Consider the following 22,748-nt stretch of genomic DNA (forward strand, 5'->3'; position numbering starts at 1 on the left):
AGCCTCGGGGCGTAGTCGTAGCTGGGATAGCTTGGCTGAAGGCGCGATGAGTGAGGATGTCGAGGATAGTGGAGATGGTGGCGATGGTGAAGGAAGTGATGCGTCTAGCCGCACCTTAGGTCGGTCGGAATCGTCTGGTTCTACGCTAGCAGCAGATGAAGGTGACAGTAAAGAGGTGAGTAGCAGCGACGATGATGGAGACGAGGATATGGTTGATACCGAGAGCGATAAGGATGATGAGGAGAGTGAGACGTCTAGTCACACGCTGAGACGGAGCGAAGACGAGGACTCTGGTGATGACGGCGGTGATGAATATAGTGATGAAGAGATGGGCGAGTCTGATCATGAAGGCGATTTGTTCGGGAAGAGTTATAGAGAGGGTAGTGGGAAGTAGGAAGTAGGAAGTAGAGGATAGATGAATTTGATCCATAAAGACTTGCAATACTTGTCGTACATTAACTTCTACCCATCTACATGATTTTCCTTGTGACACCACCTATTCCTCAAATTCTATCCCATACCTTACAATATAAACGCCACACACATCACCAGAACTGGACAAAAGAAAGACAGAAGACCGAAATAACACCCCTGCCTACCATCAGCCGTCCTCGTCGCCTTGCAACGACCCTACAGATCCTTACACCTCCTCCTCTTCCTCCAAAACCTGCACAACACCCCCATTCATCGACTTCGCATCCAGCAAATCCCTCAGCCGGTTCCCACCAGGCGTATACTCCATCCCACGTCTCGCGTCCTCTGCGATCTTCCTATCGATCGCTTGATCCAGACTACTCACGATGGCCTTGCTCGGTGTGCGCGTTGCGTTGCGGTCGAGGACGGGTATGCGGCGGTTGACTGGGGTTTTAGCGGCGGTTATGGGCTGCCTGAGGTTGTTGTTGGCAGCGACAGCGTTACGGGGCGCTGGAGCTGGAGTCTTCGGGGCCGGAGTCTTTGGAGCCGGCGCGCTGGGCTTAGATCTGGGCGTTGACGGAGCGCTGGGTTTGATCGAAGAAGGTCTTGATTTGACGTCTTTGGCAGGAGGGAGAGCTTTCGAAGTCCTAGTTGATGCAGGTACCTTGGCGGGTGTGAGGATCTTTGCAGGTGAACCGTCTGGTGTAGTAGACTCGTCCGCCTGGCCTCCTGTCTGTATCTTCGCTGGCGTGTTCCTAGCTGCGACGGTCGGACGATTGATCTGCGCTTTCTTCCGATCCTCGTCGTGCCAATTAGCAAGTCGGTCAGCGATATCTCCCGCGCTGGCGAACTCTTGTTCATACGGTCGCGGACCGGCCGAAGGGACTTGAGTGGCTGTAGTGGAGGGGACCACAGGTTTGCGGATCGGAACAGGTCTAGTGTTGACCGGAGCAGTTGGTACGTTTGGTAGACGCTCTTTCAACGCTGCGACGGCCTTGCTATGACCCGAAGCATTGGAAAGCGGCTTCGTCCCAGTTTGTGGGACAGACTGTGTTCGCATCCTGGGCTTAGCGGCGTTCACTGATGGTATGCGGCTGTGTGGGGAGCTGAGTGTCGTTGTACCAGGAGGTGCCACGGGTTTGGCTGGAGTCGCTGGGGTCTTGCGAGGTGTGCTAGTGACCGCAGCCGACTTGCCTGTTACTGACACTGTGGTCTTTGATCGAGGGCGGGATCTTTCGGGAACCGCAGTTTTAGTCGCACCCATACGCTGAGGAGTTTCCTTCTTAGCTGCAAGAAGACGGTCTCTCGTTGCTTGTGTTGAGGTAGGAGCACTAGATTTCAATCGTGGTATACCTGGCGTGCCGGAGACCTTCAACGGTGCTAGTGAGTTGCTAGTACCTCTTACTCCATTCGCTTGTACGGTCGCAATCGATGGGTTGTCGGAGTTGGCTCTACTGAGGGTTTTTGGTGTACCAACAACACCTGGGCTTCTGATATCTTGCTGACCTCTAACAAAGTAGTCGTTCGACATTGCAGGGAGCTCGTTCAGATTGAGCGGACCGCAAAAGGCAGGGTCGACAACACCTGCCGAGCGGCGCATCGTCGCTTCCAAGTTGGCCATATCCTTTTGCATCTTCAAAAGTACGCTTGGGTCAGTTCCCACCCGCCTCTGATGGCTTGCAGGCAGGGGCTTCAAAGAAGCAGTCTCCATATCTTGCCACCTGACCTGGTGTTCCTGCTGCGACGGCGCTTTCTGAAGGGTCTCCGACCTCCGCTTTGGGAAGAGAAGCGGGCGATGTGGTGGGGCTGGTGCCTCACGAGTCGCGTTCAGGGTGTTGAAAGACCCCAGACTGGCTGCACGTAACGGAAGTGCAGGTCGCGGTTCGCCTGACGCGCCCGTAGTGTGATCTGTGGTAATGGAAGAGGGAAGAGCTGCCTCGGTTGATCCACACGTCGACGACTCAATCTGGTTACTCTCATCCTGTCTTGGGTCGGCTGACGCAGGTTCATGTAGATTCAAAGACACCCTCTTGCTGACATCGGAAGCATGGTCTGCATTGGTCATGGTGGTCGTACCATTGGCTGACATTCGCAGGAAAGAAGGCGACTCTCCCAGCTTGAGCTTCTCCGAGGCTTTGCGTAAGGGCGTCGGTATCGGGGAGATTATGTCGTGGTTGTAGGCGGCTCCCCAGTCACACGTGCTAGTAGTGTTGCTGATAAGGCTTGCCATGAGGTGGCCAATATTCTCTGGGCACTTGATCGCTGGTGGCGCCTGCTTCGTGGATTCATGATGCGGGGCTGGGTCGGTGGCAGTCGCGACCAAGTTTGCTGGAGCGTGCTCGTCCCTCAGGTCCACAAGACGTTCGGGTGGCATTCGGAGTGTCTCCTCTGGCCCTGACAGGAGTTCCCTCGCGAGCCGTGCAGACGTCTTGAGCGGATCTACGGGTGAGTCGTCCTGTTCAATCGAGCGCTTGATGGGACTTCCAGGTCGATTACTTCCAGGTGTCTTGAGCAAGTCTTTCCTCTTCGGAGTAACAGTAGCTATTTTGGCAGGACTCTGCTTCACTGCGCTGTGATTCTTTCGCGGGCTGGGCGTTGTCCGAGCAGGAGTCCGTGGATCCGTATCTTGCTTGTGCATCCTCGCCCGCGTCGGCGTACCAAACAACGGCCTCGCAGGGCTCTGCTTGGTCGTCTCATCACGCTTGAGCGGGCTGCGCGTCGCCCTCGTGGGTGTACTCACTGCATTCTCTTTCGTCGGGCTCGCCTTCTTCAACGGGCTAGGCGTCCTCGTCCTCGTGGGCGTGTCTTCTCCCTTTGGCGTCTGGCTCTTGCTTGTCGTTCCGCTCTTCTTTGGCGTGATCTTGTTGGGGGGCAGTTCAATTGAGAAGTAGAACGCGCCCTGACCAACTTCGAGCTTCATCGGCGATGGTTGTGGCCTCTTGGGAGTATGGCGAACTACGACTGGGCTGTCGCGCGCCTTCTCAAAAGACTTCTGGCTCTCCATGGGCGGACGCGACGGTGTCGCAGGCGGCATCGAGACTGCTCGCAGAAAGCGTCGGTGCAATGGAGTAGAGTCGGGAGTCGAGGGACTGCCGTGCTTTTTAGGCGACGGAAACGTTGTGGTAATGGTGGCTGTAGATCCTGCGCTGTCATTTGGTACAGAGGCTGGCGTGGTGGTCGGGCTCGCACTGTAGGTCCTAGCGGCTTTAGTCGGGTTAGTCCCGGGAGCAGCATCAGTGAACGCCTCCATCATGTGATCCCGTCTAGGATGAGACGGCCAGCAACTGTCGAGGAGATCAAGAGAACCCAACACAGAGCTGCTAAACGGAATGCAAAGTATGCAAGCCTTAGGAATTCAACAAGACAGTCGCGACAAATGTTTTGCAATCAGCTGTGTAACAAACAAACATCAGATCGTCCCGCATATGCATACTGCCGTGAGACATGCAAGAGACTGGTTTCTTTTTGAGGATTTGGGTCTCATCGGAAATTAGCGTAAACCCAGTTCATCAAAAGCAACGTGCTCCGGGAACATGTGGAGACGACATGGCACGAGCTCCCTGCCAAAAAAAGATGCCTCGCGTTCTCGCGCCTCACTGGCAAAGGAAGACATGCAAAGGCACAATTGACTTTGTGAACAATCGATTCCTGCCCAAGAGTAAGCAGAACTCCGTCTACATGGTCAGGTCTAGGTCTCACGCTGTTACCGAGTGATCCGATGCAAGGAAAATCCCACGCGACTATTCAACACTTCTGTACATCTATAGCTTCTCCTTCAAGCTCGACTTTAATCTCCTCTCGACGGCATCAAGATACTCATTTGTGGTGACCCAAGACGCCCGGTCCTTCTTTCCACACGCAAGGGCCAGATCCTTAGTCATGATCTTGTCGATATCCACAGTGTCCACGCAAGCCTTCTCGAGCTGCTCGGCGAAAACGACGAGCTCAGGTGTGTTGTCCAGCTCACCACGCTTGGCCAGACCTTGTGTCCAGGCGTAGATGGAGGCGATGGGGTTGGTGGAGGTCTCATTGCCCTTTTGGTGTTCGCGGAAATGGCGGGTGACGGTACCGTGCGCGGCTTCGGCCTCGAAGGTCTTGCCGTCAGGGGTGATGAGGGTCGAGGTCATGAGGCCGAGGGAGCCGAAGCCTTGGGCGACGATGTCGGATTGGACGTCACCGTCGTAGTCTAGGAATGTCAGCGAAGTCAGAATATTGGTAGGATGGATGCGCACTCTTCATGGCGATAATGTAGCCACCCTCGCTCTTGATCATTTGGGCGACCATGTCGTCAATCAGGCGGTGCTCGTACCAGATCTTGGCAGCCTCAAAGTCCTTCTTGTACTGGCTGTCGTAGATGGCCTGGAAGACATCCTTGAACTTGCCGTCGTATGCTTTGAGGATGGTGTTCTTGGTGCTCATGTACAGCGGCAGCTTCTTGTCGAGCGCCATCTTGAAGGAGGCGTGTGCGAAGCCGGAGATGGACTCGGTGGTGTTGTACTGGGTTTGCGCGACGCCGCCCTCCGCTGGGAAGTCGTAGACCTTGATGACCTCAGGCTTGCCGCCCTTGGGTGTGAAGACCATCTCGAGTGTGCCCTCGCCAGGGATAACGCGGTCCTTCGCACGGTACTGGTCGCCGAAAGCGTGGCGGCCGATGATGATGGGCTGCTTCCAGCCAGGCACGAGACGGGGGATGGTGGGGATGACGATGGGCGCGCGGAAAACGGTTCCTCCTCTAGAATGTGTTGTCAGTCATGTCCTCCCCTTGATTTCAATGTGCGCCATACAGGTGGTTGCGGATGGTGCCGTTTGGCGACAGCCACATCTTCTTGAGCTTGAACTCCTCGACGCGCTGCTCATCGGGGGTGATGGTCGCGCACTTGACACCAACAGAGTACTTCTTGATAGCCTCGGCGGCATCGAGCGTCACCTGATCGTTGGTCTCGTCACGGTAGGGCAGGCCCAGGTCGTAGTACTTGAGGTCGATGTCGAGGTATGGGTGGATGAACTTGTCCTTGATGACCTGCCAGATGATCCGGGTCATCTCATCGCCGTCGAGCTCGACCACAGGGTTCTTGACCTGGATCTTCTTGATTCCCTGCGAGGACGCCATCCTGTACTGTCCAATTCGAGTGTATAGGCTGGGTGCTGGTGTTGAGGCGCTGTTTGCGGATGTTCGTCGCGGGCTCAAAAACTGGGCCGATCTCGCAGCAGTCTGGGAAGCTAGGCAGCGCGTCGCAAAGGAGCACGTCTGGCGGCGGGGGAGTCGTGCGATGGACGTCGCAGCGCGGAAAGCGGCGGGCGCAGTAGTCGCAGGCCTCATGGCGAATGGGTGGTGTGGTATAACCTCGGAAAGACAAATCCAAGGGAGTCCAGAGGGAGTTTCTTCGCTACCGGCCGCGGTCCCGATTGCGCAATGCGGCGAAGATACTCGGCTGATAGGGCAGACGGCAGCCTCTAGTCGACGGAGTCGCTAGCGGGGTAACCAAAGCCGAGGAATTCTCTCTCTTTAATCTTGGAATGCTGAACATGGCCCAGACCAGCGAGCAGCACGTCGCTCGGTGGAACGGCTAATACCCCACAGGCGTATTGGCGGCAGATGTTCCTTCGTGGGCTGTCATGCGCGAGCTCTCATCCTACAACGCGGGGCACGCCTGTCATATGACGCGAGCCCGCGCTTGACGTATTGGCGTGGTCATGGCACGACATGGCTTCTGCAATGACACTTGATCGGCGGCGAGTGTTTGCGGTTGAGCGGTGCAAGTTCAGGACCGACGCAGTATGGGGCATGAGGTGGTATATGTAAGTTCCTTCCCTGCATTCGGATCCCCTCAAAACAACACGCGCGCGTCGCGGCTGCCGGATCCGCTCCGACTCGACGCGCCCACGACTTCTGTCATTGGCCGCCTGAGCAGATTTACTTTTGCTACAAGACGTGGCGTTGATCGAGCTGCCTGACTGGATCGAGCACTCCGACACCGCAAAAGAGATGGAATTGAATGTGACAATCGTCCATGTTATTTGGTTGGACGTGCAGACGACATGATCCCCAATCTAAAGAAGTCGCAGAGGCCTGCAGCTCCGTACACTCCTTCACAGCAGCCCAGACCCAGCATCCACATCTCAGACCGGTATTCGCGCTTGTCTAATATCCAAAGGTCTAGTTGTCCTCTATACTCCCATATACTCTAACCCGTCCCCCCTAGCTCTCACAGCTTCGCGAAGATCTTGTGTAGACGCATGATGCTACTTCCTTCATCACGTCTGCTGACTTCACCCGAAGTGACCATTGATTCGTCCATTGGATCGTCCACTGGATCGGCCGGTGCCTCCTGGTATGCATACGCGAGAATGCAAAGACTTCCTTTGCCTTCGCACTTGAAGACGCGAACTGCATTGATGTACATGTTGCCCAGATCGGCTTTATGCTGAACCAGCATGTATCCATAGCCTCGCATGTTGGGAGTGCCTGCCCAAAAGTTAGCCGGAAGTCCCTTCCAGTTCGGAAATTGGGAGACTGCATGGTCTCGAGTGAGCTCCGGTGGTTTTGCCATTCTACAATGAACACTACAAAATCCCAGTGACGCTCTGGCCCTTCTGGTTTAGATGCAACTTACCCAAAATGGCATGAAACTCATTCGTGCCGGATCCGAAAACCTCTCCCGGCCACCCTGTCAATACCAGGTTCTTGTCAACGAATACTTTCCGACATACCGCTCGGGTTTGTGGATTGGTAATAGCGACCGAGATGAAATATCGAAGGCCTCTGATATTATGACCATTCTGCTCGGCGAATGTTTTCCATGTGATCCAACCCACGTCGGAAAATTGGTGAAGTTTTGGCATATCGTCTCGTGTCAGGGGTGGAACTCGTTCCTGGCCTGCCTGCATAGGGCCTTTGCGGTTCATGCCGATTACGACTCCGTCCTTTGTATTGATGGACATAGTGTAATCAGCACCTGTGCACCGATACTCTTTACCCCCCTCGCTGTCGACAACGTACATTTGTTCGTCGACGTCCTCTTCGTCAGTTGGGTCTTCATGCACGATACTGAGGACTGTATTAGGGCCCTCTTCCTCGTTGAAGTTCGTGTACTTGGAAATCACAAGACCCTCGAATACTTTCTGAAGACCCCAATACTCGTTGTCCAGGTCGTGATATTCTTCATTAATTTCATCCGGAGGGAACTGATACCAGTTCCAATTCTCGAGGTCTTGAGCAGTCTGGAAGGGTGATTGTGCTTTTACTTGGGGAGGAACAAAGTGAATGGCGACATCGCTGTCAGAGTGGTGCATCGCCCACTCGAGCATGCACCCCTTGTTTCGGCAATCCTGGTAGACTTGGTCGGTCGCTGGAGTCACTTGCTCCTCTGAGTCAGATTCAGAATCAGAGTTAGGAGGCCTAGGTGACGACGGATCCGATGGAGAAGGCGGATCAGCGGCGACAAGTATCTTATCGAGCGCACCCGGGAGCGAAAGGTTGGCGGTGAGAGAATCGTTATTTGCGCAACTAGAATCAAGGTTAACTACAACGACACGTAACCAAACAGATCCGGTACATGGTAGAAAGTCCCGCCCAAATCAGCAACTCAAATAAAGTCACCATACCTACTTTTGACAGACCTCGCCTGCAACAGCAGCGAAGAGGATCGACAACCAGAGGAATACTGAGATCCACATAATCCAAGACAATCAATGGTACAGCTGGGGGGAGAGGTGAGGGGTGGGGTAGTGAGAGACATACACATCGGGGGCTTCTAATCAAGATAGGCCAGTGCTTGTTTAGCGCGGCGCCTGCCTTTTCCTTCACTAGAAATAGACTGAGGAGAACTGGAAAGTAGATTTCGCAACACAATTATCTCACCAAATTATCCGCTTCTATCGCACTAGACCTACAACGAGATACTCCCTCGACTGGCGCTATCTACTTTCGCAACCAGTGGGAAAGCTTTGATCACTTGGTCGCTTTCTCCATCTCACAATCACCTCATACAATGGAAAAACTGAACACCTTGGAGCCTACGTTGACCTCAGGCCACCTACTTTGTATGTTTTTACCTTAATGTAGGCCCCACGGTGTTCAGGTTTTTCCTAGGCTGACGTGCAATCAAGAAATCAGCTGTGAGACATTACTACACGCCCCCGAGGATGACAGTGGTACTCACAAACGCGACAAGGCTGCTTTTACCAGCGACAAGAACCTGCGAGATCTGACAAGCACGGAAGACCATGGTCAAGAGTTGGAAATGTCATATACTAGCCTATATCTGGTCAATATCATGTCTTCACACCAATCCCGGAGCTTGAGGACGACTACGAACTATTCACATCCTCGCTTTTAACGCTTTTGTCAATCCATCTGAGCGCGCTTCATCAGTCTAAGCAAGGTCCACATCTTGATGTAGTGTGAGAGCTACAGAGACACGTTTGTACGCGCGACATACCTCTAAGCTACCGCGATACACACCGCTTCTACCGAATCACGACACACTAAAGCTGATCAAAGCTCTATAACATCAGTATGTTCACTCCACATTACCCAACTATAAGCAGTAACAGAGAGCCGCCCCAACTCTCAGACCTCACGCCCTAGTTCTCTTCCGATCACGGGAGCTAGCTCAAGAAAGACTGCGCGGTTTCTCCCCTGCCCAGCTAGCCTCCGCGCTCCTCTTCTCTCTTTTCACTTTCACGGTGAACAAGACCCTGAATCTAGCACCTCTCTAGCGGCAGTAGCCTAAATCCCCGTGCACACTATCCCCATTGCTACAACACTCCATGACCGAAACATGTGACCCTCTCCAGGAATCAAATTCCCTCTCTCCTCCCCTCTTATTCGCGCTCCCTTCCCGCCAAAAGACCACCGCAAAGTCCAAACAAAAAAAACGAAAAAGATATGACCCGCCCCAAAGGCACTCCAAACAAGCACCCCCGACCATCCAAACCCAAGCCGGTCAAGCAACCCCGACCCATAACGCCCAAGAAACCACGCACATATGGCCCGAAACCCATCCCGGGACCCAACGGCAACAAGTTAAAACAAGCGCAATACTTCCGGTTTGCCAAGAATGATGTAGCCATCTACCACTACCGCGCCTCCTTCATCTCAGTCGCTAAACTACGCTCCCTGCTCGACCGCCCATCCCACGGCTTCGTCTGCGCGCTCCGATCCGATGACCCGTTCTGCAAGAAAGCTGTTCCGCTTGGCGATGAAATTCCACCGGGGTGTCTCGAAGTCGGCTACCTGGCTGATGTCTTTCAGCTCGGCGGTTCGGCGCTGGGTTTCCGGACGGGGGATAATGTGGTAGAGTGGCTGTGTTTCGACCGCGGTATCAAGGCTGGTATTTTGGATAGGATTGATATCGATGATGCGACGGCGACGGCAAAGAGGCAGATGCTGTTTGAACATGTCGCTGATATAGGGAGATCGCCGACGACGAGTAAATGTAGTAGGAGGTTGGTTTGGACGGAGCATAGAGATTGGTTTGATGCGTTGGAGAGGGCGGGGAGGATTCCGATGAGGCTTGGGGTGCGTTGGACGGGGTTTGGGGAGAGGTTGAGGGAGGAGCATTTGAGGAAGTGGGTTGAGGCTGGGGGGACGCTGGATGCTGAGGGGGAGGTTGTGCGTGATGGGGCTCTGTCTACTGAGGCAGAAGTCGTGCACGATCAGCAGGATCAAGAAGTTGGTGGGACACTGGTCACTGAGGCGGAGGCCCTGCGCGATGACAAAGCAGAGACAATCACGCAGGCTCGTCAGCGCGACACCAATAGCCCACAGACGATCGGTCGGCGCACGCCTGTGTTCCGAGATGAACTTCCCAGTCAGCACTTCGCGTCGCCGCAGTCCTCAAAGTCGAACAAATCACGCTCGTCGGGCACTTCCGTGCTCAGCGACCGGAGTACGAACATGCGACACATGCAACCTCTTCCGTTGCTGCCCAAGAAGTCGAAACAGGAGCTACTGCTAGAAGGTAAGTACGTTTGATTCGTTTCCATTTGGACAAGGGTTTGGAGGGACGCGATCGTAGAGGAGGCATTGCATCGGATCTATTGGCGTTCTTCTTGTACGATGATACCCCGGGCTTGCTCAGCTAGCAATCCATTAATGTGTAATTACGAAGAAACTCCCCAACGATCACAGCCCAACTGGGCAGGAACAATACGTATCACCATTGTGGTTTTGGTAACGCGCTGTAGCTATTTGCATGATGTACCGGCAGCTCTATGTCACCTGTGGATGATCAAAAGTATTTTGAACCACCGCGCCAATCTAGGAAAAAGCTGAACACCGTGGAGCCTACGTTGACGTCATGTCACCTACTTTGCAGGTTCTTGTCTTGATGTAGTCCGCAGACCTGTTTATGTTTTTCTCGTGTATGAGGTGATACGATAGACAACGCGTGGTTGTCGGGCTTGTGGAGAGTACGTCGTAGCAGTCTGGCTAGGTTCGAGGGCGTTCAGGCGTTACAGCTGTGACCTCGAAAGTCATGCTGAGGACACCTGCGTTATATCGGTATCGTGGTACGTGTACTTAGGAAGAGTCTGATAGTATTGCGTAGTCCAGTCTTTGGGTCATCGGCACGTATTTGTCGAGTGCTCGAGCGCGACCGTATGCGGCAAACAGTGATGAAGTCGTAACATTTCGTTCAAGCCTTTCGTGGACGCAGAGATGATGCGGTATAAATGAAAGACTAGATCGGCGAATGTTGACGCATCGGGTTTGGTATTTTAGATGTAGCTGGAGTTTGTCAGCTTGTAGATTGAAATAAAGCTTCAATATGAGTCCTCATTCTTGGACGTGATGACAACACACAAGGAAACCAAGTCCTTTCTAGGAGTGGACCAGAGGAGGGATTCGAGTAGACTGTCAAGACATTCGTGAGGCTCACGACTCCGGCTCCGCAATAAGCAAAGTCAAGGGAGGAAGTGGGCCGCTTCGCCAACTCAAAGGATCGGCACTTGAATCGCACGAGCTTCTACCACAACTTCTATTGGTCGCCTTGCTTCCAAAAATCTCATTCACTCATGTCATTCACGCATGCCGTGTCGACTGGTGTTACCGAACGCCGCGCAGTCGGCAGGAGTACATCGTGGTGGCCGTCCCGGCCTAGGGCGTAATCGGATCGGCAAACAGGGTTACAACTTCGGAAATTACGAAGCCTCACTTTTTGACAGAACCATTTGTGAAGGGGCGTTTGTGGAAAAGTCTGGTAAAACTAGAGCAGGTACTGGGTCTTAGCAAGACCTGCATATGATGCGCTGCATGCATTTTGCCGCGATCAACAACGGCGAACGCGCATTGACAAGGACGGTTGACGTGGCACGCGAGATCCACGGTTCGTGCTCGAGATGCCGCTCGTGGCGAATGTATGATTGCACTTTGCTGGAGATGTTGCAGGCTGCATGTACGGATTGCGATCAAACAAGGGCGAATAGTGTTTCTCGTCAGTTCGTTCGGCTGTGTTCCGCCTCCACTGCTAAGAGCGTGAAGCCTTGCGCTTATTGCGCTCGATCTTTGTCCGTCAATGAGAGAGCCATCGTATCCAACCACCGGATGAAGCGTGTGCTGTTCACAGTATTTTGCCGTTGTGGGCTCGGTCGCGGTGTGATGGTGGTGGCGTGGGACCATGGAATGAAGCTGACGCGAGTAACTGACACAGAACAGCAATCTGTAGAAGGGATTTCCCTGTGGAAGTATCTGAGTGGCCACATATAGTAATCGTTAGCAGAATTCATGCCAATTGTCTCACACGTAGTCCCGCTGACCCATGCTCCGGTTCTACTCTTCGAACAGGGCAGACAAGGGCTGAAGGCAGCTTACTAGTCTGTGGCGAGTGGGGGTTTGGACGGTATCTTCCTTTGGGCGCATCGCCTATCGGGTCTCAATCAGGGTGTGCTAGACTCCATAGGCATGGAAGACGTCACAGAACGCATTGCCTGATACCCTCCCATCTACAGTGTGCCAGTCGTCCGTCGTCGTTGCCTATTCGAAGAGCCATTGCTCCAAAGTGACAGCCCAGTGACAGTCGTGAATTTTGTCAGGACACGTCTGCAGGATTGCTAGCTGACCCTAGGGACACGATGTTGTCGAGATTGTCGCCCCGAATGATCACAACCGGGCTGAGCCTTGTCAATGTCCGGTGAACAAGGCCTTAAACATGTCAAAAGCTATACGAGATCGGAGAGCAGTCGTACGATAGAGCAGAGTGGCAGCGGGGCGACTTCTCGGGCTTATGATTTCGGCCGCTTTAACGAACAGTTGTTTTTGAAAGAGTTGCTCTCTGCCGGAAGCGGTAGCCGTACCTTGCTTGTCAGATCCTACCTACGATCATCCGTCCCTGAAATGCGCTTTCTCGTCAACACTAGGTGCATTACTTCCAAGCCGCTCGGATCCCCTGCATTGCTACTGTATAGTCACGGTAGGTACGCTCTCTGGTCTTGCGTTAGTTGCGGAGTACCTCGGGTTGCGCCATCTTCCGCTGTCTTCCAGTAAGGCCGGTAAGTAGGAACCGCCGACTGAATATGGCGTGATCACGCATTCGATGTGCCCGGGGTTCCTCGTAGCCCGCGAAATGGCCGCAACCAGGTTTTGCCTCCAAACTCATAATGCCTCACAACATCCACTGCGTCGTGTCGTCTCATCAGTGACATCATGACGTAGGTCGACAATTTCGGGGACACCTTGACACCGGATGCAAGGTGAGGTGGCGTACGAGGCGACTGCATGGTGGATTCTGCGGGGTAGTCCGGTGCATAAGGTGCTGTAGGTACAGTATGTTGGCCACGACGATGGAATGCTTGTTGTGATGGAACCTAAACGCTCGGACGTTGGGCATTGGGCACATGTTCATGAAGTCGCACACGTGTACACGACTCATGCGGCGTGTGCAAGAGCCGAGACCGCCGTTAGGATGCAACTCCGGTGGTGATCCTGTACTTTCGAGCAATGATACGCGTTCGTTGAGGTTTGTTGGCCGCAAGAGATGATCTATGCCGAAGGGAACAGAACGCATGAACACCTCAGATGAACAGCTTCACAATCGAAGCGATAGCACCAGGTGTTGCTGAACGCTCTCTTCTTGCCATTGGCACCACATGCCGTAATCTATCACCTTTCCTGGTAGTGTCGAAGTAGATCATCAATGACAAGCGGGGTAAACCAGGCTCGCCTCACAGTGAGATAGAGTTGCCAGATGGTGTTGGCGCTTAGTCCGTCTGCTGTGGAAGAAGCCCAAGGGCTCGGGTACCGTTGTTGCGTCAACCAAGGTACATGATGGTGGATACTATAGGGTCTCGGCTCGGCTCTTGGAATATTCAAAACCTGGAACATCCCCGTAGCTGGATGCATTCATACCCATAGCAGCGCGTGCGGAAGGGATCTCCTGGATGCGATCGCGCCTTCGCTTAACAGATCTAGCGGTGAAGCCACGCTGGCCGAATTTAGACACCGCGACACTGTGTTCCTTCTGCTGTGCGATTACCGTGGGGCGACTGGGTGTCACCCATCGTGGAAGTTGAGCCGGGGTATGATCGGCGTCGAGGTTTCTCCGCTAGAAACCTTTGGCGCCAAGTTCATCGCATCTGGAAGAACAGGTTGAGCCCGCTGGCTTGGAACTGCAAGAGGGTGTGGGAGTATCACATATCGCAAACCCCTTTGGAGCGTTTGGTGGCGAAGAGATCGTCTTTAAGCATCCGTAGTTGTCGCGAGAGACCATCCATCTGCAGACGTGGCAGCTGCGTTGGCCGCTCCAGCAATTAGCGCCGAGATGCGAAGCATAACGAAACCGCAATAGTCCTCCAAGAGTAAGAGATATACCACAAAATGCAGTGGGAATTCCGTGAGTGGTCAATTGCAAAGGGTGCTGCAAGACCCGGTCTTAGTCGCTGCCCAATGGCGGTGATTGGGCTTTCGAGGCGAACAATGAGGCGGACGCGTCCACGCCCAACGGGGGACTTGGTCGCAGCCGATGCATCGCATCCTCATCCGGACTGGAACCGGTGTAGATAGAGTGTATGCAACCGATTCCCCAGTCGCAAGGCTGCGAGTCAGATGTATAAGTCCCCAGCGCGCCCAACCTTACCATCATCCCCAGCCCGCGAACATCGAGTCCAGCCAACATTGCAATACCCTGCCGACGTGACCATCCCAACACCATCATCATGGCTGTGCCCAACTCGTACTTCGTGCCAGGCTTCGGCATCTCAAGAGCCGTTATTCAGAACGAGATACGCTATCATTGCGGCCCGGATGCGATTGTTCGGCCCTACACCTTCCAGGTACTTTGCAATGGTGGTTGTTGAGTATAGCAGAACGCTAATGGTGTCGACAGGGACGCGACGGATTTCTGATAACCACCATCGGACCACCGCTGACCAAGGTAGCTCAAGCATATCCTTACTTTGTGTATGAAGGCTGACTTGATAGGCACAAATCGATGACCTAAAGATGTCTTCCTTGGAATACGAGGAGAAGCAGTCTCGCATCGCCGACGAATCCCACGTCTTCGTAAACGCACCTATCCCAATAAACCAACGCATAAGACGAAGTACATGATCGCGGCGCAAGAGACAACCTTGATTTCACTTCGTGCCATGGTCTAGGAGTTCGAAGAGCATGCGCCCTATACCCAAATTTCCGTTTAATACGTTCACCTCTTTCTCGTCAAGTATTCTTTAGCGTGCATTTATCCCTGGGCGGACCGACTGATGAGTTATGGTATACGGACCATTATGATGTCTCGAGGCTTCGAGTTGGCGTTTCGGTTTTGTGGGGAGGATAAATTGGCTACCACGTTGTTGTTGACAATACGTGAGATGCATTTCGCTTTAATGCAGAAAAGAATGTCTGTTCCTTCATGATATGCTCCAGTTTGCAGTCTTGTTACCATGTGACGCCCTTCTTCCAACGTGAAAACCTAGATCTGGCGTTTCCGGGGATACTGCGCGTAAGGAAGACATCGTCTGCTCTTGGTTCTTGGTTGAGAGTTTCGTAGGATGCCCCCGAAGTGGTTTCAGTCGTCGAATCTGTTGCCTTCGTTGGCTGAGTGTGAGCCTGAGGTCTGTCTTTTGGCATTTTCAGGCAGCCAGGGCTACGAAACTAGATGAGCGGAAATGCGAACGAAGAGTGCCTGCCTCAGCACTTGGGCGCCCGCCCCATGATGTATTCACAAGGCAACTTGGCGAGTCGGACCTGGACAGCTGGACTGGTGCCACGTCGCCGATGGATTTGACGTGTATACATACGTAGCGACGAGAACAAGGGCACGACAAGCGTCGAGGAGTTGTTGAGTTGTGATGATGAGGCGGAGCCTGAGCCAGCAGGACGCAGGGACGGATGGCGTGTGATTGGCGCGCATGTAAGCGAGCCAGAGGCTGGTGAAGTGTCGTCACAGCTCAAATGATGCAGCAGTCGTCACATCGCGATTTGAAACAGCGCATAGCTGGATGAGAGCGACGTTGGCATGGTCAAAATAGAGTTAATGGTTGAGTGTCGACCGTATGGTTACCTGGTTCTTTCAGACATTTCCAAGGTTGACCCGACTTGTGTCTGAACGAAGCCGCTTTCTTCAAACGGAGATTCAACGTATTCAATACAAAGGCTTCTACTACCGGTTCATCGGTGAAGCACTTGTGAAGCTGCAATGCGCTGTTGGTCTTTAGTTGGATTCTGCGAAGGCCAATACTTTAGTTTTCTGAATTGCTCTTAACCCTTAGAGGACTAGTGCGCTTCTGAGGGATGAGAGTCGATAAATTTTCACCCGTCTTTCATGCTCTCATCTAACACATCTCTATGTCCATGAGTGTGCAAAGCGCTTAAAGCAGTCGCTGCATGTAGACTGGGCGTGCCGTCGAATGCGTCTCTCCCTAGTTGTGCTGTCGGCCCCCACCTGAACCCCGCTTCCCCGCTCAGCCATGCCCAAGCTGGCCTCATCACCCTCTAACATATACGCTCAGATTACTCAATCCTTCATCAATCAGCAAAACAGCAAATTGAAGGCACTTTGGCGTACGTTTGATCCAGTCTGCCTACTCAACGCTTGCTAATCCAAATTCTAGGGAGTGGTTAACGCGCTGGCCTGCTAGTCCTTCACAGGAAAGTTAGCCAGTTCCTTCGGGAGCGTGTGTTCGAATCACACAGGTGTCGCATGAACCAATTTTTTTGCCGTTTCATTCGAGCCAAATGCATTGTTTTTGCTATTAACAGGATCTGGCACGCCTTGCAGGGGAGGGAATACTGTGATGCTCTAATGAATGTCCCTGTTCATGTGTACTGTTCGATGCGCTTGTATTCAATCATACTCTCGACATATTTACAAACTACATCATAGTACACATATCAGCCCCTTGACTTTTGGCGCCCTTCTCAGTCGTTGTCTTTGCGCTCGTCTTTGCAACGTCTTCCAGTACCTGCCTGCACAGCTCCCCTGTCAGCGCGCTGCACTCAGCATAGTGATCGCACAGCATCCTCTGCGCCGCCTGCAGACCCTCGTGTGGCATGACACTCGGCCCCTTGCCCTTCTTATCCGGGCCATGCTCGGCTAACGTCCATTGTTTCCTCAGGTCTCGCTTCAACCCTAGGACCATCACAGGCAGGTTCTCGTCGTAGTTGAAGTGCTTATTTACGATCGGCAGCCATGTCGATGCAAGAGAATCGAGGGATGCGCGCGAGGAGATGTCGTAGCAGAGGATCACGAATTGCGGGTGCAGGAGAGTGTAGTTCTGGGGCGACGCAGTGTCATAAAACTGCAGCCTGTATGGACGCCCGTAGAGCGAGATGTCGAAGGCGTAGGGCTGGTCGATATCGCGTAGCTTGGGGAGTTCATACGGTGGGAGGTCGTCGCCCTGAGGCTGTACACCGAGTGACAGGCGACTGCAAATACGTCAGTAATGGTAGCAAGACGTCAATCGACATCAACTGTCACGCGAACCGCGCGCGCCGAACTCACGATAAAAACGTCGACTTCCCGACTTCCGAATCGCCCAACAGCAGGACGTTGACCTCTGGAGTTAGAGGGCTGTAATCCATCGCGAGTTCTGGTGGCCTCGCAGGCGCAATCGTATATCAAGGCGGTTCCATGTTTGCTTTTGATAGTCGATGAAGGAGATGACGAACACATCTGGGCGCGGAGATAGGCGTTAGCTGCGCAGTGTCTTGGCAACAAGCGCGAACGCGTCCTGGAGACAATCATCACTCGAACTCCTCACCCATCGCACATCTCAATTCGTGGTCGCCAACATGCAACAGACATCCTCGCTCGGCCTGACAGGATATCGCCATGCGACAACATGTAAATCGTTCTTCGCGCCATCCTAGCGTGTATCAAGTGCAGCCCTGCGCATTCTCCAGCTCTTCCTACATGTCTCACCCCAGAGACACTATACATCCACTCGGCTGTGGGGAACACAGAGCTTGATTTTGACAGCCTCGGGGCGATGCTTATCTGCAACTCACTCACGATCGTGTAGCAACAACCGCCGGTGCCTTGCTAACCCACATTCAACAGTCTTGGCAACGCCTTCGACACCATGGACCAGGAGTCTGGATCCTTTAGAGCATTTTCGCATTCGTTGGCCCACCACCAGCGCCATCATCCGGGTTAGAGTACATTTCGTGTGGCCATAGCAGAAGATAACAGTTCGGACCTGCTTAGAATCGTAGGGCAGGTACGCCAGCCAAGTACGCTTGCTGTCTTGGAGTCTTGGAGAACCGCCTCCCCATTACCGGATGAGGAAGCTGGCAGCAATGCTCTTCTCTAAGAGGCTCGCGACACATAGTACCAAGCCATCGACCTTGAATAAATAAGAACAGGATGGCGACAGTCTGTGTCTGCACGACTTTCAATTTCTACTCGTCGCAGCATTATCATCGCAGCCTGCCATGAAGGTCTCCACGCTCCTCGGTCTGCTTCCCGGCGCTGTTCTTGCATCCGATGTCTTGAGCGTCGCATTCTACGCGAAAGAGAAGAACCAGCTTTACGACTTCATCTCGGCCAACAGCGAGATCGACTATGGCTGCCGTCCTGTTGTCATGGCTGCGGGGGGCGAGCACAAGCTGCATGCTGTCATCTCAGAGGACCATTTGGACCACTTCAAGCGAAGCCTGGACCCTGAGCTCGTTCGCGTTGAGCTTCTACACAACATGAACAAGCGACAGACTGCGACTGCACCCATTGGCAAGGGTGATCGCTTCAAGGGTGGAAAGGTTGCGCCCCGGGGACTCGGGACTAGGAAGCCCAGCGAGTACGCCCAGCTCCAGAGCGCTGGTGTTTTCAACGCAGACGAAGTCTACACCGCCATGAAAGGTCTGGAGAAAGAGTACGGCATGTCCATCTTCACCACGCCACACAAGACCTACGAAGGTGCGAACATCATCGGTGGTGTTGCCAACAAGGCAGAGAAGATCAAGAAGGACAAGCAGTACATCTACTTCACTTCAGGTATGCATCGATTCATGAAGCTGTCGTAGATCAAACTAACTCGAGTAGGCATTCACGCACGTGAGCGCGGAGGACCTGACAACCTGATCTACTTCGTCTCTGACCTTCTTTATGCGAACGAGCACCGTATCGGTCTCACTTACGGCAACAAGAAGTACACCAACAGCCAAGTCAAGAAGGCTCTTGGTGCGGGAGTTGTCTTCATTCCCATGCTGAACCCAGATGGCGTGCGCCACGACCAAGCCAACAGCAACCTATGGCGAAAGAACCGCAACCCAGCCTCTGCTAGGCCTAACGAACCCCTCAGTGTTGGCGTAGATTTGAACAGGAACTTCGACTTCCTCTGGAACTTCACCGAGAAGTTCGACCCTTCCGTCTCCCCAGCTTCAACCAACCCTGCTTCCCAAGCCTTCTACGGCACCGCGCCATTCTCCGAGCCCGAGTCGCGAGACATGGCTTGGGTGTACGACGAGTACCCCAACATCCACTGGTACATTGACGTCCACTCTGCTGCCGGAACTCTGCTCTATTCATGGGGAGACGACGTTGACCAATCCCACGACCCCAAGCAGAACCTGTTCAACCCTGCTTACGACGGCAAGCGCGGTATCGTCGAGGACGACCTGTACAAGGAGTACATTGACCAAGAGGACTGGGACAACATCCGCATCGCAGCCAACCGCACCACCGATGCCATGATTTCCGTTGGAGGCCGCGAATACATCCCTCAACAAGCTGTTGGCCTTTACCCTACTTCTGGCGCGACTGACGACTGGTCTTTCAGCCGATGGCAGGGTAACAAGAAGCTCACCAAGGTCTACGGATACACCATGGAGTTTGGTTACCCGACTAACTTCTATCCCACGAGCGAGGAGTATATCCAAAACATCATTGACACCAATGCTGGTTTCATGGAGTTCATTCTCGCTGCTGTTGAGATTGGTCTTAAGGCTTAAGTTTCCTTGCTTAATTTGTAATGGTAGTGAAAGGTGGCTCATGGGGCGAGCATGTAATGGTGATGATGTCATGAGAAATGAGAGACGACGTGTAGTAGTAGTAGTAGTCGTTGTGTTGTAGTATTAGGAGATCAACTCTTACCAGTCACAACTTGGTACCTGAAGACTTGACCTGACGCTTCACTCATGGTAACCAGCTTATCATAATTGCGTACTTCATTGGGGAAACACCATGTCGTATGCCGTAAGAGACTATCATTCCTCATCATCGTTATCATCACCATCATCTAAATGTCCCATGCAGGTACAAACATCTCTCCGTCTTCCATGAACCCGAGCTTGCTCAACGCCCGATATCGCCCGTACTTCACCATCCCCACAACTCCCGGCTCGATACCACCTCCGGTCATCACAAGACCATCGAATCATCTACAACTCCATAATCTCCTTGGGAGCACCCATATAGCTCAACGGCCCCTTCTTGACCATCAAAGTCATGACCTCATACAGCGTATCCTAAAAGCACACACACCAAACGTCAGCGAAAGCCCCAAACAAGCATATACATAATCGAGCCAAGGAGAGTAAGGAAATAGAAACGCACAGCAGCAGCCATAGTGGTGAGTTCGGCGTTGGTGTCGTAAGCGGGTGCTACCTCAACAATATCGGCGGCGATGAGGTTGATGCCTTCGAGACCGCGGATAATGGTGCGGAGTTCGCGTGTGGTCCAGCCGCCGGTTTCGGGGGTGCCGGTTGCGGGTGCGACTGTGCGTTCATACACGTTAGCTATGCCATCCATCTGTAATTTAACTCTCCCAAAGGATTATTAACGTACAGGCAGGATCCAGTGTATCGATATCGATACTCAGATACACGGGCTTCTCCAGCCCAACCCTCTCGCGGATCTTCTTGATAATGCCATCGGTGCCGATCTTGTCCACTTCACGTGCTTCGACGATTTCAAAGCCGCAGTAGCCGTCGTTTTCGTAGTCAGAGGGGCCGGATAGGGTGGTGCGGATGCCGGCGTGGATGTTGGTGTCGTTTGCGAGGAGGCCTTCTTGGGCGGCGTGGAAGAAGTAGGTGCCGTGGTTTATGCTGGCTTGTTCGGAGGGTGCGCCGCCGAAGACCTTGGGGCGCCAGGTATCGCTGGTGGAGGTGTTAGTGGGAGCTTCGAGGGAGGAAAGACGAGGGTAGACGGTGGCTTACAGATGGCTGTCAAAGTGGATGACGGTAATGGGGCCGTATTCTCGGTTGATGGAACGGAGAAGAGGGAGTGTGATGGTGTGGTCTCCTCCGAGAGTGATCAGACGAGGGAGCGTCTTGCCTGTCTTTGAGGGACCGGGCTTGTTGGCATGTGTGTGTGGTGGGCGGCTCAACAGTAGGTTGTGGCCTTCCTCAATCTGCTGGAGCGCATACGCGTTGTCGTACCTACACGAGCAAAGGAGTTAGCACATCCTAACACCAGATTCTCAATCACTTAAGGACGTAAAGTAACTTACGAAGTAACAGGGATGTCACCGCAGTCCACAACTTTAGCCCACGAGTTGAACGGGTTCGCCGCGAGTGGAACGTTGTAGCCGCCACTAAATCCGATTCTGCGTGAGCCTTTGGATCACGACACAATAAAAGTAAGCATGCGACTGCTTTCAAGGAAACATACTAGAGATTGAGGCGGCGGGAACCTTGTCTGATACCGCTGGGCCCGAAGCGAGCACCGGGGCGGTAGGATGTGCCAGTGTCAAAGGGCGCGCCGATGAACGCAATGTCGAACTGCGTGTTGCTGGAAAGACATGGGTGGTACGGAAGGCGGCCGAATGTGGATATGCCAGAGAAGATGGAGTCGGCCTGCAGGAAAGTAAGTCAGTGTTGCACGGCGTCATTTCGAGCTGTCGATGCGTACTTGTTTGCCGCCATCACCAGGAAGCGTGTTGTACCACAGTCCCTCGTGAGGACCATTCAAAGGGTCTTGGTCGTGACCGTGATCGCCGTGCGCAGCTACCGTAGCCGCGAAGCTCAAAAGCGCGGGAGTGAACCTCATCTTGCTGGAGTCTCAGGATAACGATGGAGCGAAACTAGAGGAGAGGAGATGGATGAACAGATCTGGGGACCGCGGAGAGCTCGCAGTAAATAGCTGAAGATATCGAGCGCAACTCTATCAGTGACTTGCTTGACCAGCTCACGTTAGGTAAACTGCTGTTAGGTAAACAACCCTTTTTTTTGGAGCTACCCCTGCTCCATGATGATGTCGTCTGCAGGCATAGCACCGTACTGCCTCCAATCGGCTAGTAGCTTCTTGGAGAAGCCACCGGGCTCGATATTGCGTTGACGTAGGTTGTGAACTCGAAGTTGAGTGCTTCGCGCGTGGAGGCGAAGAAGTGCCGCAATGAGAATCGGACTGGACTATTTTGCAGTCAACTATGTCTCCCTTTTGAATAACCATCTGAATACCGTGATGGTCTCACCAGCTCTTCACCTCATCCTCGTACTCTTGCGCAACTTCATTTCACCGAGAACGACATGCACCGGCCGTTGCTGATCAATGTGGATACCCACCCCGCCATGCACGCATGTACAATGACGGGCGCCACGGTGATAAAACCCGGGGAATCCGACCAGTAACCTTCTCCATAGACGATATGTAACGCGGATATTCAGCAGCCTCGATCTCTGGGTATCGCAGCCTTATCTGAAGCGAGTCAAGACGCGTAGCAAAGTTACACTAGCTCATGCATGCAAGTGAGCTTTCCGGTGAGGTTGTTACGTAGTCTAGAGCTTTGAACCTCTACGTAACAGTCTTTCGTAGCTGTTGTATGGTACGCGGATTGGTTCGATAAGACTTGTGTGATCCGGATGCATCCTTCAAGTGCGATCTCCGTGGCAGGTTAGGCGGTCGATTGATGGGCCGAGGTGCAGCGCATGCACGGTTGCATACATCGTTCACTCACGC

The 22,748-nt window shown here is 53.3% G+C and overlaps 7 protein-coding genes across 7 annotated transcripts; 2 read left to right on the forward strand and 5 right to left on the reverse strand.

The window, feature by feature from the left end:
* Positions 1 to 640: 640 nt before the first annotated feature.
* Positions 641 to 3,448, reverse strand: J4E92_003660 (uncharacterized protein; the record flags this gene model as incomplete). Its single annotated transcript, XM_051495056.1, has 1 exon — positions 641 to 3,448. The coding sequence occupies one exon, from the start codon at positions 3,446 to 3,448 to the stop codon at positions 641 to 643; it is 2,808 nt and encodes a 935-aa protein (XP_051355349.1).
* Positions 3,449 to 4,175: 727 nt separating this feature from the next.
* J4E92_003661 (uncharacterized protein) lies at positions 4,176 to 5,734 on the reverse strand (the record flags this gene model as incomplete). Its single annotated transcript, XM_051495057.1, has 3 exons — positions 4,176 to 4,600; positions 4,647 to 5,146; positions 5,199 to 5,734. 3 exons carry the CDS (start codon positions 5,732 to 5,734, stop codon positions 4,176 to 4,178), a joined length of 1,461 nt encoding a protein of 486 aa, XP_051355350.1.
* An 886-nt stretch (positions 5,735 to 6,620) lies between these two features.
* J4E92_003662 (uncharacterized protein) lies at positions 6,621 to 8,091 on the reverse strand (the record flags this gene model as incomplete). Its single annotated transcript, XM_051495058.1, has 3 exons — positions 6,621 to 6,880; positions 7,029 to 7,921; positions 8,024 to 8,091. 3 exons carry the CDS (start codon positions 8,089 to 8,091, stop codon positions 6,621 to 6,623), a joined length of 1,221 nt encoding a protein of 406 aa, XP_051355351.1.
* Positions 8,092 to 14,568: 6,477 nt separating this feature from the next.
* J4E92_003663 (uncharacterized protein) lies at positions 14,569 to 14,962 on the forward strand (the record flags this gene model as incomplete). Its single annotated transcript, XM_051495059.1, has 3 exons — positions 14,569 to 14,685; positions 14,739 to 14,786; positions 14,834 to 14,962. The coding sequence occupies 3 exons, from the start codon at positions 14,569 to 14,571 to the stop codon at positions 14,960 to 14,962; spliced, it is 294 nt and encodes a 97-aa protein (XP_051355352.1).
* A 1,763-nt stretch (positions 14,963 to 16,725) lies between these two features.
* Positions 16,726 to 17,434, reverse strand: J4E92_003664 (uncharacterized protein; the record flags this gene model as incomplete). Its single annotated transcript, XM_051495060.1, has 2 exons — positions 16,726 to 17,278; positions 17,355 to 17,434. 2 exons carry the CDS (start codon positions 17,432 to 17,434, stop codon positions 16,726 to 16,728), a joined length of 633 nt encoding a protein of 210 aa, XP_051355353.1.
* An 852-nt stretch (positions 17,435 to 18,286) lies between these two features.
* J4E92_003665 (uncharacterized protein) lies at positions 18,287 to 19,801 on the forward strand (the record flags this gene model as incomplete). Its single annotated transcript, XM_051495061.1, has 2 exons — positions 18,287 to 18,845; positions 18,894 to 19,801. The coding sequence occupies 2 exons, from the start codon at positions 18,287 to 18,289 to the stop codon at positions 19,799 to 19,801; spliced, it is 1,467 nt and encodes a 488-aa protein (XP_051355354.1).
* A 429-nt stretch (positions 19,802 to 20,230) lies between these two features.
* J4E92_003666 (uncharacterized protein) lies at positions 20,231 to 21,839 on the reverse strand (the record flags this gene model as incomplete). The annotated part of the gene is made up of 7 exons (XM_051495062.1): positions 20,231 to 20,317; positions 20,406 to 20,566; positions 20,637 to 20,947; positions 21,008 to 21,229; positions 21,301 to 21,384; positions 21,462 to 21,646; positions 21,702 to 21,839. The coding sequence occupies 7 exons, from the start codon at positions 21,837 to 21,839 to the stop codon at positions 20,231 to 20,233; spliced, it is 1,188 nt and encodes a 395-aa protein (XP_051355355.1).
* Positions 21,840 to 22,748: the final 909 nt, after the last annotated feature.

Source organism: Alternaria infectoria (genome assembly GCF_024043175.1).
Source record: "Alternaria infectoria strain BMP 0036 chromosome Unknown scaffold_4, whole genome shotgun sequence".
Lineage (NCBI taxonomy): Eukaryota > Fungi > Ascomycota > Dothideomycetes > Pleosporales > Pleosporaceae > Alternaria > Alternaria infectoria.